Source organism: Botryllus schlosseri, chromosome 5, assembly GCF_051294905.1.
Source record: "Botryllus schlosseri isolate E-star chromosome 5, Bs_hap1, whole genome shotgun sequence".
Lineage (NCBI taxonomy): Eukaryota > Metazoa > Chordata > Ascidiacea > Stolidobranchia > Styelidae > Botryllus > Botryllus schlosseri.
Genome location: NC_137240.1, coordinates 20,129,541 through 20,148,214, shown reverse-complemented (window position 1 = coordinate 20,148,214; position 18,674 = coordinate 20,129,541). Strand labels below are relative to the sequence as shown.

The following is an 18,674-nucleotide window of genomic DNA, read 5'->3' as shown; positions in this document are numbered from 1 at the left end:
AATTGGGAGGTTTCGGGTGCGGCAGTTACGGTCCTGAGTAAATCTTACGCAATGTTCATGCCACGCGGAGAAGACTATTCGTTAGATTCTCGCAGATCAACTTTGAGCTAGCCCATTGTTACTATAACTTTGTTAAACCATGTTATTTCACCATCCCCAGAAAATAATGCGCTATTGCAATGATATTAGTATCGCTCATGCGTACGAGATCATACTTGAAGAAAAATATTTTTCGTGATGCGCACGTGATTGCAAATTCTCATTTCTTCGCGGAGCGTAATATTTACCTTTGCGGGACGCATTTGTACCTCGGTTTCAGACTTCAGCGATCACACTATATGCCCCTGGCAATGTTCCCTATAATTTTTCCCGAGTCTGCGCGCCTACGTGGTCCCTTGGACAACAGTGCGCAACGACTAAAAAAACATCACTTTGGAGGTTTTGTCCGCAGCTTAGATTTTCTGTGCCCAGAGACCGTTTTAGCACTGCGCATTTGCGCAAGAGCGCAGCTTAGAGGGAACATTGGTCAGTGGTGTCTTACAAAAGCCTAGAGGTGAACCATGCTATAAGTCGGCAGTAACGGAAAATAAGAAGGATATCGGCCTGGTGTAAATGACCATAGTAGTCGACAAACACCATGAATACCCCAAAACAAACAAAAACCTATTTAGATATAATGATATTCATATTATACATACCAAATGATTGATATAGAAAGACTCGTACGAACAGCAGAATAGTTTATGCATCATTTCATAATGCAGAAGCGGGTTGTATTGATAGATGATGATGATATTCAAAACTATGGAATAACAACACTGTAAATATTCACGGTAAAAATATTTACAATATCGGCTTGAGCTTAATTTCGACAGATTTTAGTGAGTAGTAGTATCCCTTCCATGTGTACCAGTTTACGCCATCAGCAGACGAGTCGTGCGGTCCGCCTTCGTGGTAGAGCCCGTTTAAATTGGAATGGTGACAATAGGAGTACCACCATGCGCCCTTGTACAGATTTGCACAATCATCAGCAACTGGATCAACGTCGTGATCCTTCGTGGAGAATTTTTGTCCGTTATGTAAGGATAACGAATCGCCTGCAGTTCCAGAGTATCCGGTGATATTCAGAGGGAAATCATTCTCGGCTGCGCCGATATCAAACCGCCTTAAACAAAATCCACCGAAATTATTTTTTTAGCAAATTTAAAAAGGTTTTGATATTTCGGAGAATCGGGTATATATTCCAAGTAACCTTGGTCTAAATTTGAAAACAAAACGATTGGTATTTGACATATCAAAGATGTATGACCAAGCTTTTGTGCCGTACTCCTATAATCTGATATACTTAATATTAATCTATTGTAAGTTCCAAATTTTCGTTCGATTTGCAACGCCTACAGGGACACTACCTGCGATTGATCCGAGTAGCATAATTTACCAATATACGTGCCGATGTGACCGTGAATCACACATATTAGTACTTGCAACTAAAGATTCGTTAACATGTTCCGTGTCATATTCGAAAATTGCGAAATGTTGACAATTCTACCTTAACACCACAATATATGGATGTCATGCTCGACTGCGATCAGAGAAATGCTTGGAATTCAGTCATCATTCAACACCACATTAAACGCCATTAATGTGCCAAATACTATTATCAATCAGTATTACTTATAGTATTTGATAGTTTCTATTTTCGATATGAGTCAAAACTAGGGGAAATACACTTAGAAAATGTGACGTAATGTACGGAAATAAGTAGTTTTAAGATTTAAATTAGAAATAGTTGGTTAATGAATTGCAAGGGATAGCACGCAAGTTTTTCCTTCGCATTTCCATGACACATTTGATGCAAATCCGTCCGAATCCTGCTTTCTACTTGAATAAATACAAGCTGTAAAGAGGGATTGGTTTGATGTTAACATCAATTGAGGTAGATTTTGGAGTGGGTTAGAATTTATAAGTACTCGACTTAGTAGTGAGAGTACAGGCAGCCTACTATAGTAGCCTCCCAAAAAGTAGAAATACTTCATTTTGTGACCATGTAATTCGAATACGACTAGACTGAAAACGTGAACATGTATAACAAATTAGTTGAATTATACAAGTAAACATATCGTACTTACGAATATTCAGCAAACCTCTTCTCCCCATCCCAATCCTCCATGTCGATTCGTAAATGGAACCACGCGGCGGTTTGTAGTATATTGTACAAACGGTCCAATCCTAAAATTGCGGTGTCAATATGTAACCAAATGGGCGTAATGAAGCTGGCACTTTAATCTGTCTCCTTCATTCCGACCACAGATATCGTGAATTATAGGTCACGAAAAATATAGACGAAATTTCTTACCTAGCCAATGCTCTCCACTAGGACTCCCAAATCCGTTGACGTATTCAGAATGATTTCGAAAAAAGTCGACACTGCCGTCCATGCGCCGCTGAAATACCTGCAAAATAAACAAGGAAGAGTCATAATCATGTCGGTAATAATGGAATGAATAATAGGAATATGATATATTTGCTTTGTCGCACATTCCTCATCGTCCATATAAACAGAAAATTATTAAATTGCTACTCATATACTTAAAGACATGTTCCATTTAGAACCGGATGTGCTGTGATCACGGCAAACATCAAATTTTTGTCTGGACACATAGGATTCATACACCCTCTTAGTTTATGATTGTCATACGTCCGGATTTTCCCGGACATCTCCGGGATGTTAGTGTTTAAACTGTGTCCGGGGAAAATGCTAAAATGTGCTTAATTGTAGCTGTGAACGATTATGGTTACCTGTGTTGCCTATTTTGTGTTGACATTGCAGTCATGCGGCCCGCAGCCTCTCTGAATTTTGAAAAGTGGCCCGCGACCCGTTTTGAGTTGGCGACCCCTGGCCTAGTGCCAGTGCGCACTACACCACGGACCTATATAGATACCGCACATCCGGTGGTTTCCAACCTTTTATGACCATGACTGCTTTTCCAACTTGAAAATCTTCCGTGGCTCAGCACGAAAATTGAGATACTGATTGCTAATTAAAGGGCGGAACATTTGCCCAGACTTACTCAAGGCATATTTTAGAAGCTGATTACGTTCAACATCTTCGCGAATTTTTCTTATTTATTTTTGATCGCAGTTATTGCGAGGGTGGTAGTCTCTAGTCTCGATATTAAAACCAATATATTAGACACTAGATCGCGCGCCGCGCGAAGAAAAATTTCATGTAGCATAAATCTGTCTAAAAATAATATTGTTGATGTAGATTCAGGAAATTTTATGAGCTCACTTCAAGACTTCAAAATTCCGGACATTTAGGCATATTTCTCCAGCACGCCGGTTTAACACTGAAATTCAGGGTATGTCCGGGAAATTCCGGACGTATCGCAACCCTATTCTAGGTAGCTATAACATTAACATGATGTCATTTGATTGATCCCGGAAATAATCCCAGAATTTCTGACGATTTACGACGAAGATGAGGCACTGCTCGTATGTTCTCAGATATCGACCGGGTCTGCAGCAGCGGAATATGACATAGATGTTGCTAATTTGCTCACTGCTATTGGAATATACGACTTATACGACCTTCACGATAGTGTCTTACATGGGTGTGGACATGGCCAAAGCTCACGGTTCACTGCGATTGGTTTACGTCACACTTTCCATTTGACCTGAGGTAATTTTTCGGTGATTTTTCGTGGGCTTGCCGAACGAAAAATTTGATAGAGTTGGTGTCAATATAAAGCTACCGCGGTACTCATAACCAGCGGTGGCTGTTGGGGGTGGCGAAGTGGGGGGTCCCTCGCCCCATGATCGGAGCCCGCCTTCTTTGGTTTCAGCGCTTTTATTCAAGGGTTATAGCGAATATGCGTAGAAATTTGTGTACCAATCAAGAAGATGATTCCGTTCAGAGGAATCAATCATCAAATCTCTGGATTTGTTGGAAAAGTCCCATATCCTGATAATTATCAAGTCTCTGCATGCGGTATAGAGCAGGGGTGGGCCGCCTTTTTGCTATTCACGGCCGCATTTCGATGACTTATGTAGCCTACGGCAACATTCCTGGACATAGTCGCAATGAACTAACTGGACACCAAATATCCATGTTCAACTAACTGTCCATTCATGGTGAACTCCGGACAAACCTGCTTTTTCATATCGCCTTACTATAAGCATCGAGACTGCTTGTGGTCATGTAATTAGTAGTCAGTGGTAGCCGTTCTGGTCCCGCGATGCGCGAAATATTTTTCAGATTCGCGAATGAATTTCGTCATTAATAATACTAGTTTCACATATAATTACTATCAAATATTTATCATTTCTCAGCCCATGTTATCAAATACACTGGTAGAATTGGTGGAAGGAGTGTTTTCGAAAATTTAGGGCAGGTTATAAATAACGATGCATATATTGGGATGAGCCAATTGGTATTAGTCACTTTGTTGCATGCTGTTATTTGTTGACCTCACATCGGGATTGTCGGTATAACGGTAAAATCTCTCAAACTTAGTAAAACCAAATTTCGTTTGTGAGGAGCACACGATTCCTAATTCGTATTTCAATATGGGGTGCATGATTTTCCTACGCTGTTCGCATCTGCACTCTAGGGCAGTGGTTCTTAACCGGGGGTCCGTGAAACATTTTCAGGGGGTCCGCGAAGCCTCTAAATTTGTAAAATGATTGACAACCTAATTTTTATATAATTTTTTAATTAAGAAAAGCATTAGCCTGTTTTGCTTCATAATATAAAAAACTTAGGACTCACATCATTGAAATGGTCGCCTGAGATGAAATATTCGACTGTACAAACTCATTTAAATTGTCAGATTGTCAATAGCTTGCTGATGCAAACATATTGCTGTTTAGTTTAGAGATGTTTTGTTAGGGTTTGTGCAAAAATGAATTGTTGGAGACAGCAAGGTCAAACAGGCAAACATTTCGGATTAGGGGTTGTCAGACTCAGCAAATTACTAAACAGTCGTTTGAAATAAAAATTCCCGAAACTGTCCCAATGAAGGAATTGAAACCTCGCGACGAAATGCATTTTCTCCTGTGATATAACCACTAAATAACAATATGAAATGCTAAATAGAAATGACTATAGGCTGGACGTGATATGTTCATTAAAAAGTCACACCAAAAGCTGTCGTCAGAAGCGTTACGCGTTAATATTACATTCGCTATCAATAGGCCTATATCTTTGTGGAAATGGCTCATTCATATCAAATCGAAGACGCGGATTTTCAAGATAATAAATACAGCTGGAAAATTCCCTTCGAAATAATAAAAGTCCACCCAAATGTTTCATGTAGTGTGCTGTTATTTTCAAGATAAGTCATTTTGTGGCTGTTTCTCACTATAGTCCACATTTACTATCAGCACAAAGACAGTTGACGGCTGCAAGATAATTGAGCTACTTTTGAACAAAAACTGGGGAGTTCCGTTTGGTCCGTGACGGTCCTAAAGGGGTCCGCGAAAACAAAAAGGTTGAGAACCACTGCTCTAGGGCTTGGACTGCAAAAAGCGCTACTATAATAAAATTTAGAATGAAGTCGCATTGAATCGCGCGTAGTGCGAAAAAATTTCAAATTCAATTAAATCTCTCAAAGATTAATTAATCGCTCAAAATTTGGGAGTCAATTCGTAAATTAAACTCTCATGTCGACGGCCGCCCACACATACTAATTGAATTGCGTGTCCAAGGCTGCACGAATTTCCTTCGACGGCTGCAGGTTGTCCAATCCTGCGGCAGAGGTATGATGTAGTCTATCTTTGTAACCATGCAATAATAATAGATAATTCCCTGACTTAATACTAATGTCAGCCGATAGCTATCCAGATTGGTGTGGTCTATTTAGCCTGCAGCAGTTGTATCACTAAGCTATTTCGGGCTGCTTCAAAGCCGTGTTATAGTGTCATATACACACACCGTAATACCGTCCCTTATGTCCCACTAATATTAGGTTGGTTAGTGAAAGGGGGTGTGGGAGGCTGAGCTCCCTAGAAGCTGTGAATAAATACTTATAGGGGACCCGGAAGTCTTACCCAAGGCCCGCCAATCGTGGGGTCACCACTGTTCATTACGAAACCTCCAAAATTAGCCTTGAATTTTGCATCGCAACGGAGTTCGGTATTGTGACTCAAAAACGTCACCTAAAAGCAATTGAGGAGCAGCGCAAACCGCAATCGCATAAACCAGTGCTTCTCAACTTTTTTCAGTTCGCGTTCCACTTTTCATCCAAATTTAATTGCGTGGCCCACCAGACACCCCTTCGCGACAAACGATCAAACCATTGATCCGTCGAGCCGAGTAGTACAAAAACACCATGAATACCACAGACAAAAACCGACAATAAAGTGAATTGATTTGCGGTAATTGGGCTGGATTGCTGCATTTCCCGATCAACGTTCGCTAAGACTTTGGAGGAACGAATGAATTTCAATCTCACGCATACACAATAACGCACTGTCGGATTTCACGCTCCAATTAATATGATTGTGACGGAAATCTGGCTCACGAATTGTGAGCACGGCGACGCAGCTTGTGGCGCTTATGGCGCAAAACAATTTAATTTGGAGTAGGACAATGTGAAATTACTTTTCTAATCTTGATAATATAAAGTGTTTGGAATATTTGGAAATTTGATAAGGGGCACACGAAAATTATTTGAGGTAATAAATTCTACTGCAATCAATGTAGTTATGAAAGCACTATTCAAGTTCAGTACCGCTAGTCACATATTTGAGGTATATCTCTGCATTTCTCTGAGAGCTATAAAGGTGACTAACATGTCAAAACTGGTATTTTGCGAATCCCGCAGCCTAATTCACAAATCTGAATTCGACGAAACCGGACCAGTACGGGCTCATGCACTTTCGTACCAAAAACGCATTTTCTCCGTAGGGCTGTAATGAGTTTGATCCGAAAGCGCACGAGCACGCAGGTCTGTCAATTACATGTTCCGGAATCATCATCCGAAAGTTGAAGAAAACAATAAAAATTTTGACATTTTTCGTTAATTTTCGACTTTAGTGGTAGAGAACAGACCTACAAATTGGGATCGATGATAGTTTCTTATAACGTCTTCGCGGCCCACCTGAGATAGCTTCGCGGCCCACCGGTTGAGAAGCACTGGTATAAACCATTGTTGTGCAAGCGATCGAGTATTCACCCTCTCACTCTATCAGCGCCTTTGTTCCTGCGTGGCGCCGTACTGTTCTAGACGGCATTGTCACGTCACAATGCAGAACGTAAACTTAAATTGGCGGCCCATTATGCGGGTTCCAGGACCACGAGCAGTATAAAATCCATATTTTCGTGATCAGTACCGCGGTACCTTTCGATTGACGCCAATATTTAACAAATTTCGCGGTCAGCAAGCCGGTGAAAAATTTCAGTAAAACTGCATTTGGCCAAACAGAAAGTGTGAGCTGTAGCATAGTATTTCATGACGATATTGTTGCGTCACAATGCCAAACCACGTCACAATTCAAAATGCGACGCTGATTTTGGGTGGTTACATGGCCATGAGCTGGATAAATTTATATTTCAGTAATCAGTAAAGCAGCAGCTTTTGATTGATTCCCGTTTCATCAAATTTTGAGCTCTGCAAGCAGGTAAAAATTGCCGTAAAATTGCCGTTGACCAATTAAAAAGTTAAGACGTATCCCAAACCCAGTGAACCATTCGATCTCACTGTTTAGGACATTACGATGGAACAATTGGTGAGCGGCTTCAATACTCGATAGTGCATTATATAACGGCGCCGCGAATGTTCGTAACAATGTCATTCATCTCTGAGGGTGATTTCCGGATATTTCCATGCAGTGCCCTGAACTGACCAGTTCAATGTAGCTTTCATCTGATTAATCCTTGAATAATGTGACAGTCCGAAAATAAAACTTCCAAATAAAGAAATTCAGGGTAATTTGAATCTTCTCACAATCAAGCACTCTAAATAACTTAATTGTTGGGCGTGTCCGACTTATCTTTCTCGAAGTGTCGATATTAGAAGTGAATATACTCAGATACCCATGTGCATAATATACAGTTACGTGTTATTGATACACGATTTTTTTTGGAGTGATATTCGCATTCAAATCCTAAATCGTTTCAAATTACAATACAACGGTTTAAATGAGCCTCCGCATGAATAGGACTTTCAGCGACTCAAAGTCAGTATTCAACGAAGCTCTATCGCATCACGCCGAGTCCTTTCATTTTACTAGTGAAACAGTGCCTCAAGACTCTTCCAGCGAAATCGATCGACAATGGTGAACTGAAGTAGGATGATTTTACGACATTATGATCTTACCAATGCAATAATTAATCTTTCAGCGTTAAAGTGACCTGACGAATGTGATGTGGAAAAACAGATTTCGAGGACAAACACCAAGGGTGATGATAGAATGCTAGAATAAACCGAGATCTGGATGGATGAACCCAGGAGTGGCATGTATGGGTCAGATATAAAAGAGCCGTGTTTAGCTTTTTATTAGGGTATTGAAAATTCCTGCATCAAGTGCATCTAGTTCTGGTGAAAGAGCATTCAGTTTATGTGGTGATATGCTATGATTACTGAAAAATGATACTTACTGACAGTCTATGTTAGATGCATTAGTTTCTTGAAAAATGCTGGTCATGAGGTTTTTAAGTGAACAATGGGATTTATCCTGCAAGCTCGGACTGATTGAATTGGTGTGTTTGCCAAGTCTGTTTACTTTGACCATGACCATGATGACATGGCTTATCACCAAACCCAAGGCAAACGTCTGGGGGATGACGAATAGCTGTTTCGGTCTTGCTATGCAGTATCCACTACTGTAGTAATAAGGGGCCTAATATTCTCGAATTATCGGTAGGGTTCCGTACAGCTATGCTAGCATGCTCTCTAAAGGTGCAGAAGTACTTGATAACGTGTGATCTTATGGGAACGCTGTATCCAGTATATTTTTGCTCCGCAGTCATATAGGCTAGTAAGCGACTACATATTTTGCAGACGATGATGTCTTTAGCTTATGTTGATGTCTGTTTTTCCAGATAAAACACATGGCAACTTAGCAGCATGGATTAAGAAGCAATCTTTATCACCATGAATATTTTTGAACTCGGATATTGAAATATCCCAGTGGAACAGGATCAGGAACGAATCAGGAATAATATAGCATGGAACAGGATTAGATCAGTATACAAAAAAGTGCGATGCGTACCTCTCTAGTATCAGTACATCCATGGAAGGTGAACAATCGAGACGGAATAACTTCAACCCAGCTATTACCATATTCAAGTAGAGTTATTTACTCACTGTCCAGCCTCCACCGTCCGTACTAAGATCGCAAAATACGTCGATGGGTTGTCCAGAAACATAAATTTCAAATACTCCTCCGTTTTCGTCACCGGATTTGTAGCTATGAGCATCGACTTTACTGCAATCTACCTTTTGTGAATTCACATCTGAAAGTCACCAATATAGGCAGGTTCATAGAAAAATGTCAGTGTTATATTTATTATTTGAATATTACAACTTATTTTGTCAAGATTTCAATTTATCTTTCATTGACATCAGAATATTTCCCAGCTCGTAGAAGATTGACTTCGCCGTTGATGTGGAACCAAGAAATGGCATGAGACAAATCGAACAAACGTGACAAAAACACATCCTGCCGATCCGTCCATCTCACGCCCATGAATCTGTGATTTTTATATTTTTGTTCCGAGTATCCATATCATGAGGGCAACGTAGGCTACCTCATCGTAAAATCGAAACATTTCAATAGCACGGTGTCCCAATCATACACCTCAAACCTCGGTATGTGGCTATTTAGTGCAGGTGATTGGACTTTGCATACACAAATCAGAAGTAGGCCTACATACGACAGTGGCATACAGCAGTCGCATTCGATAAAAATGAATGGTAGTCGAACATCTTATATAATCCAGTTTGATCAGTTGAACACTGGAATTCACCATCGAGACGGCAAATGTAAATAGTAACATGATTAGTGTGTAAGGTTAGGGAATTGCCTGACTTCTATAACGGACACAGAACAATCATCCAACAGGCTGTGCCGCGCGATTTGCTTATATACAAATGCGCCGTGGTCTCAATAGCCATTGAAGGTCTTAGCATTATGGTATACTTGAGTGAAGGTCTATGATAAGCTCCAAGTTGAAAATCTAAGGGTTATATATATCGTAGAGATTCCGATTTCTGCCTCTCGTCAATCGTCGGGCGATAAAGAGTGAAGCGTAGTGAATTCTATTGTTCTTCAACTTGTTTCCGTTTAATGCAGTGGTTCTTAACGTTTTTCTTCAGTGCACCTTTCAAAAATTGCCTGGGTCTGGCGCCAATGATTATTTGGACTGTAGTAAAAAGGGGGTAAGTGGTCGAAGTCCAGTTTTCTGTTGGGACTTCACTATGAGACCACTCGACTAATTAACGGTATAATAGTTTGTGTTATTTTGGGATCAAATTTAGGTTGTTATAACAACCATCGGATAAGGTCTACGGCAGGGGTGGGCAATTATTTTTCTCCGCGGGCCAAATGACAAGCAGAAAATATGTTGGCGGGCCGAGTCAGAAATTTTAGCTGTATTCTCCAGCGTATTGATTTTATTTCTGAATTGAAAGCAGTGAATTACACTAATTGGCGCTCAGTGGAAGTGTTGATATTGGGGAATGAGAAAGTGACGGTTAATTACGAAAAAAATGTTCATTTGCCGTCATATTTCGAAACAATGTTAAACATGATACCCCCACACCAGACGTCAATCGGGATGCACGTTTTCAACACTACTTCCGAGCGATATTTCCTTTTACTGATTGGCAACGTTTTAAGCCCTAATCGCGCGAAGCGCTGAATTTTTCCATGATTCATGATTCAATCGGTCAATAATATTGGTAATTGCATATATATTGCTGTATTTTTAACCTCTCTCAGCTCACGAACTCAGTTTTACCGTTAGAGCTGAGTGAGGTGTTGCCTTGGAAATATTTGGGAGGGCCCGTTGGTATAATTACTTCGCTACATGTTGTTATTTCGTGAACTTCCGTCTGCTATGTGAAATAAATATTGAAATCGACAAAGCGTAATGAACTAAAAGACGCACAAGATTCCAAATTGATATTTCCTCACTGCCAAATATTACCTATGGACCATTGGACATGTGGTTTTCTCGCTCCCGAACTTTTTTTCCTTCACTTAGTTGATCAGCAGTTTCAATTGCAGTGCCTTCTTGGAGTCAGGTGTTGGCCTAAACTTGTCTTGGTGCGTCGTGGCGCGTTAATGGCTGACGCCGAAATACCCTACTTTGATCTCTAAATCGCGCACCGCGCGAGAAAAATTGGAAAGAAGTTGCGTAAATTTTCAAAAAATACTCCATAATTTATGTTCATTACCGATATATGTTTAGGCTCCCTTCGAGCTCGCCCCCAATTGCCGGGTTTGGGTGCGGCAGTTACAGTCCCGGGGATAGGCTACTATAAAGCTAATTGTATTGGTCGCTATCTTCCGAGCATTGTGTAACTACGCGAAATGGCCTGTGCTGATGATGTTGAGCCTAGCTTACAGTTCTTCCGAAATTCGCCGTCCCTTGACCGAGTGCATGTCTTCGTGTTTTTGTAATAGAATCGACTTAAATTATATTCCTTAAACATATTCGTGTCATGTTAATGAACAGGCTCGATAGTAAACGAATTCAGTTTATAGATCCTATGGTTTTAGTCCACACAGCAACATTTGAAAGTAGGTTTTATATTTTGAAATTCAAGGAACCTTTCGCGGGTCGCACAGAATAGCTCCGCGAGTCGCATTTGGCTCGCGGGCCGTTCTTTGCCCAGGCCTGGTCTACGGGCTCATGGTACTTGGTTCAAGATCGATGTGCGTGTACACATCCCGAATTCTCCTCTGCGATTGCCAATACGGGAAAGTTATTTGTATTAGATGTTGTTGTATTGCTTCGTGTGACTACTAAATCAAACGGGGATGTGGTAGAAATTTGTTCACACTAAATTTAGTACTGCGTCAAGCTCTTAACATGAATGGGGGTAATATCACTAAGCAGCATCATCCTTTATGATACGATAAAGAAATGTTCTGACGATTTAATTTTGTAGCTCTCAAATACAAGTAAATTTAGTTAATCATTTTGGCCGAAATGCTTCAAAACATCTTTAATGTACGAAGGGTATCACTCTCAAAAGTTGTAAAGTATAGCCTACAGTGCCTTTTCGATTTCGATGCGCAGTACGCTGCAAATAATAATAATACCTAGTTCAAAACAGTTGTGGAAAATAACCCGAGCTATCAGCATAAGTATCAGTTTAATAATATTTTCATCATTTCAAAACATCACAAAACTGCGATACAATGAAAAGATTGGAAGGTGTCGAAATGACTTGGAGTAGCTATAGCGTGACCGGAGTGTTATAACGGGGAATTAGCAATCCAAAAGTTCGTCAAAATTATTTTACATGAATTTAAACAAACCACAGCATTCATTGAGACATGGTCGGGGGATATTTCGCGATGAGCACAACGACAAACGTTGTGATTAGACAGATTTTCTCGAATGTTAGTTTGAAATGAGAACTCAGGGATATATAGAACTATTGTTCTGCGATATAATCATATGTCGTTACTACACCATCTACTGCGAGGATATTTTTCTTCAGCGCCCCCATACCACCCCTGAGCTTAGCCCCCCCCATTCCCCCCCCCATTCAAAATCCAAATCGGTCCTGGGGGTGCTGGAGACAAGGTTAAGAACCACTGTACTATATAATCATGTGCCCTTAATACATCATCTACTGCGACGTCATTTCTCTTCAGCGTCCCCCATACGGCCCCTGAGCGTTTCCTGCCCTTCAAAATTCAAATCCCCTGGGGGTGGGACGGAGACAAGGTTAAGGACCGCTGGTGCAATGCAATGTTTCTCAAACTCGTTTAAGCCGGTTCCCATTGCACAACGAATAAATTATCAGTACACCCTTTTCAGCCTCCACATCATACAACTATAGTTATTCTGGAGTTATTGTAACTAATGAGATGGATGAAACTTGTATATTATGGCACCAGCCCATGATGTAGGATTTCCGTTTGCATGATGACAATTCTAATTCTTTACGCCGAACTATGTCACGTCGATAAAGGCTATGAATCAGAAGCGTTGCACTTGAACCATTTCATGCCATATATGAGGTGGAAAATCCAAGTTTTAAGTGTGAAAAATTAATTATTTTTTTCAAAAAACTGGTACGCATAGTCTTCTATAAAACTTGCCACTGCAATTAGTAGTTCCAATCAACAGTGGCGGCAACGGCGATATAAATCGACATATTTTTATGTTCCCTTAATTGCTTAAGTCGTACTCTGAGCAGGACATATAGGTGCTAGTGCGGAGCATGGACCGGAGCCGGATTGGATATCCGGCCAGATTTTTACAATTTTGACCGGACTGGATCGGAGCCGGATCAGTACTTTTTCTGTTACGGCCGGAGCCGGATCACTACTTTTTTGATACGGCCCGAATCTTTATGGAAAAACATGACTTTTATAACTAAATAACTACCAACCAACCACACGCAATTAACCGCCAAGCCAGTGCGAACATAAACGAGGCATATTTATCAATTCATGGAACCCCCGTATCGTGTAGGGCCAGATTTCTTGCCGGACTTTTTCATTTTTGGCCGGAGCCGGATCAGTACTTTTTCCTGATACGGCCGGAGCCGGATCGGAGCCGGACCAGAGAATTTGTCGATAAGCTCCGCACTAATAGGTGCCGTAACTGCCGAACCCCTGAATTTTTTAATACAAGTAATTTATAGAAAATAATCAAATTGTATTCACAATTGTGAAAGAACGGCATATTCGTAGAATCGCTTAACGGTGTGTGGTTTGAAAGCCGGTGTGGTGGCAGATATACAGTGTATCAGCCCATCTGAGCCGGCGACGGGGTGGGAAATGACGTCAAATTGACTTTCTACCTTTCGCTGAACAGTGAACAATCATCATATTTTCGTAATAACAGTTCGATTAGCGCGAAGCACGACGATAGTAGTAAATACCATTCTTACAGACTCCCATTTGCGAATGACTGTAACTCAAATTTTTACCCCTTCAAGGTTATTAAAGTACGGCCGGAAATGGTATAATTTTTGGTTAACACGGTACCAGAGCTATCTGTTAATATGTATGTAATATTTGCTCAAATTATCGCAAAAAATCCTGCGATCGTTTTTACATATCCAAGGTCACTCCGTTGGGTACCATAGCCAATAAGCGAGACATGCAGAGAATACGTCCTGATCCTAGAATCTGGCTAACTTTGGTTTGAATTCACGATGAGATTTGTCCGACTGGTAGTTATGGAAAACATGGCCGAATACCGTTGGGATGAGCTAGTGTAAGGGTGTACAACGAGCGAGATCAGGCCTATGAGACTCATTCCTTTCTAGGTCAATCCCTTCTACCGCTGAAAAAATGCTGGTTGGCCAATCATTTCGATATGGATATGCTCCGTTGTCGGCAGAAGTCGGCACCGAATAGCCCCGTTCTTGCAGTCTGAGTAGACAGTAGTACAAATGCGACGCTCATGGGAATTTAATTCAACTTAATTTGAAATCGCATGCGTCAGACATGTTTCTTAGAGCTGTGTTGGGCAAAATTGTGATGTGCGCGTTCTGTATGCCATACATGTCCGTAAATTCGTAGCATACTACTGTAATATTAAAAATTAATTCTTTTTATGTGTGAGGCTCGGGTAGCAAGATGGCACAAAAACTCATATTTTGTCCGTAGTCTATAAAAGCTGATTCAAGGTTATTGAACTGTTATCAACTCTCAAGTTAGATTGAGCTAAAGAGCAAAACACACGGTATCGTGACTTTCTTTGGTCTTCTCATTTACTCGCGAAACAGAAAATGGAAAATAGAAATAAAATAACAGAAGTTGGAGCAACATATCATAAGGTAGCGAGCTCTCAGGTCCTAATTGCCTATACTCTCCGTGATCGTTTGGAGCTTGTTTTCCAATGCATCAGGCAAAAGTCTCAACATAAGCATGTGGGATTCTCACCTTTTCGACAAACTGGAGCCTCCTGGACCTTTATGTCATCTCCCTAAAACGATTTCTGCCAGCAAGCATTTTTCACTCTCGGAAATTACGCTGTGTTTTGGATAGGAGTGCAGATCACTTCTCAAAACTTGGTATCCCAGCACTAGTAGAGGTTATTGTAAAAAATCCAGCAACTTGTTTGGCCGAGAAGGGTTTTAGTAAAATATAGTTGAAATCAAAACGACGGATATGAGTTGCCTTTTTAACCAGACGCTTGGTGGCCTAAGCTATAGTAGTCAATTTGTTACACACGTGAACAAAATATTGTTTAAGTATCTTCAACTTCTTTTTGTATAACAATTTTCAGTTGGTTTGTGCGAATGAAATTTATTTTCCAAATAAAGTGCGAATGGAGCTCAAAAACGTTTAAATATATTGGTCTGGACCAGGGGTGGACAAACTACGGCCCGCGGGCCGCATGCGGCCCGCGAGAGTCTAAAGAAACTTGATAAAACTATAGAAAAAATGCGTACTAAAAATCGAATTAATGCAGGGACTTGATTAAACTTTTTCTTAGTACATTTCACCATGATAATTCTAAGGCAGTGGTTCCCAAACTGGGGGGGCGTCAAAGCATCTGATAGCGGGCGCAAAGCTGAGCTCGAGTGAAAATATTTTTTGCATCCAATTCATATTTATTGCTCTGTTTTTAGTCTGAATTTCATATTTTAAAATATCTCATCCACATTCGTAACCTTCCATGCCATCAAATTATCCGTTAGGTTTGCTGGTAGCCTGTTTGCGTTTTGTGATACGACTGTAAGGGGCGCGAGAAATATTTCACCATCATAAAAGGGGGAAGGGGCGGTGGCGGCTTGTCTTTAAAAGTTTGAGAACCACTGTTCTAAGGGTAATACTTCCTATATAATTTTTTATGTTTAAGTTCTAGCGCGACAGCCCGATCTCAAGGCCCACGTAGTTTGAAAGGTTTCATTTGCTAAACATCGCAGAAATCCTTAACGAGATTGACATAATTCGGATCAGATTGGCCATTCCAGTTTAAATTATTTCAGTGATGTGCTGAATGTTTATAAATAACGATTCAAGCGTGTCTTAGGTAGATTCGTTCTCTGTATGCGTACAATTGGGGTATTTATATTCTATATACACATATAGTAGAAGCGCGTTTGAAGCTAAGATGGTTATAATGCTGTAAGCATTGTGTGTCCTGGAACTGAACCAAAAGTGGAATTAGTACATCTATGATCAGATCGCTGCTCTCAGATTGAAATTTCAATCCTGCTCCAAGAATCGGGACAACCGACTTTCATCTCTGTAGTTTCGACAAATTGGTTATTGAAGTCGACCAGCCTGTGAAATCTCGCCACTATGTTTCTGAAGCGCTTGCGATGTTATCGAAGCAATGTTGGGTTTGTTTTAAACAAGCACATATATTATATCCATGTCTTCACTATATAATCAAATACCAATATACGTTTTGGTTTTTATTCTCAATATTATATAGTGCGGCCCGCGAATGGATTCAGATGTTGAGTGCGGCTCGCGAACTAAAAAGTTTGCCCAACCCTGGTCTAGACATTTTAAAACGTCAGTCATTTTAAACGCATTAGTTAAAACTGCATACCTGTAGGCGTAGTAGACGGAACATTGGTGGTTTCAGATTCTGTTACTGCTGGCGAAACAGGAGTGGTTGGGCACGTCCTGAAAACAAATATGTAATTATATTCTAAACATTTGGGATCACTGAATGTAAGCCATGAATCATAATATGCTCGAACATCCCCAATTTATGGGAAAATAGGGGGCCGGACTGATGCAAATCTTAAGATATGGGTTGGGGCCTCCAATTGAAAATGCGTTCCGGGAGCTGTTTAGGATAACTAGCTGTAATTCACCTATTCTCGGCTAAATCTTTCGTTTTAATTTATTGGACTTACAATAGTTTATTCATTTCGAATCATAAACCTTCAACACGCATGCGTCATAATTGTAAATGTGGTACGAAGCCGCCTATCTCCAGAAAAACAAATTGAAGTCTAAATTCATGCTTATCTGTGCGATGACTTACAGTCGGTATAGCTTACAAGCAAAACATATTGTGATGATTATTGATTCTTCGTAATCTCATGAATATTTGTGCTAACAAAGCACATGGTAATTACCTATATATTGTATATTTTTTTGTATCTCGTTCAGTTGCTTGAGTCTTCGCTTAGTTAATAAAAACCAAACCTGCGTTGAGATTGTAGTGCGTTTTCAGTACGCCTATTAATAGTAATTGTGTGTAGATAGCTTTCTGTGCGATCTGAATAATCACCATATTAATAACACAGCGAGATCATGTATATTATAAGTGCAAATGCATATAGTCAATCAGTAGGGCTATAGTGTCATTGTCATCATGAATGTGATCGGCTGATCGTGGCTCAGACTTATCTGAATAACCTATCGATGGGATTCGATTGACATACCAGTGGTTGAGGAAGTCGACCATTTCTTTACGTTCAGCTCCCAGTTTACCATTTGGACTTTTGGGATGCCTGCTTATCGTTTCCAACTGGGAAGGAAGCTCATTTAGACCAGAACCAAAGGTGTGTTCATTATCCAATTAAGCAAACAGCTACAAAGTCAAGATTGTCAAGCAAGATTCGGACAATTTCGGCATGCTATACACAGCAGCACCTCTACACGCACAAAAGTTGAAGTGGGAATACAGGATATTGTTACGCTCCTGTAGTTCAATTGCAATATTTGCTATTGCTACGCACAGTGAGGAAAGCCCCAAGACTAAGTGTAATTAAAATCGAGAAGTTTATTCTGGTATAATGGCGTCAAAATGTATGATCACGAACTTACGATTGTTCACACGGATTCGGCTAACAACGAAACAGTTCAAGAACCACTGCATCAGAGTAATATTGATGAATCCATCTACTCTATTTACCATGCAATTCCGAGGTATTATATTTGGTATCGAAGGCCTTCCGTTCATCAGTGTGTATTTTAAATAGATCTAGTATAAAACTTCTTACCTTGGTCTACACTGAATTGAATCAGCTTTGTAAATCGCAAAGATTCGTTTATACATGTGCGATTGCCCACGATTAATATTCCGAAGAACTGTTCCGTCTGGTAAAGAACATGTAGGCATCAGAGTGATGTGATAGGAGAAGCATTCATTTTCCGCAATTATAAATGAGGTAATGAACAGAAAATCTAAAGCCTGACGATTTGTACACCCTTATTTTATGTTATTAATAAAATACTATTCAATGTAAAATGGTGATGACGTGAGTTCACGACAGGTGCGTATTCAGACATCTTTCAATATCTTCAGCATGATCGGATGAGGTTTCATTGTTGAAAACTTGAAAAACATCGAGTCACCAACGATGTGGACTCGGAGTCGAATTGATTAGGCAATTGATAATTAGGATGGATACTGAATAACGCTACGTGTATCGAATATTAAATCAAATACAGTCGTGTAATCAACCGATTTCGAGTATAGCATAGTGTGCGAATCATGTCAAAGACACTGGAAGAGAATTTTTCAGCCACAGCCATTCCAGTTACTGAAACTTTGATAA

General features: G+C 40.3%; 2 protein-coding genes across 2 annotated transcripts in view; both read right to left on the bottom strand.

Annotated features, from left to right (window-relative positions):
- The window catches only part of LOC145439845 (microfibril-associated glycoprotein 4-like), a 532,879-nt gene that overhangs the window by 355,821 nt on the left and 158,384 nt on the right, over nt 1-18,674 (bottom strand). The gene's annotated exons all lie outside the window — the stretch shown is intronic.
- Nucleotides 844-17,578, bottom strand: LOC145439946 (fibrinogen C domain-containing protein 1-like). The gene is made up of 6 exons (XM_080317612.1): nt 17,556-17,578; nt 16,709-16,785; nt 9,312-9,460; nt 2,357-2,453; nt 2,130-2,229; nt 844-1,165 (listed from the first exon to the last, which is right to left on the bottom strand). The coding sequence occupies exons 1-6, from the start codon at nt 17,576-17,578 to the stop codon at nt 844-846; spliced, it is 768 nt and encodes a 255-aa protein (XP_080173738.1).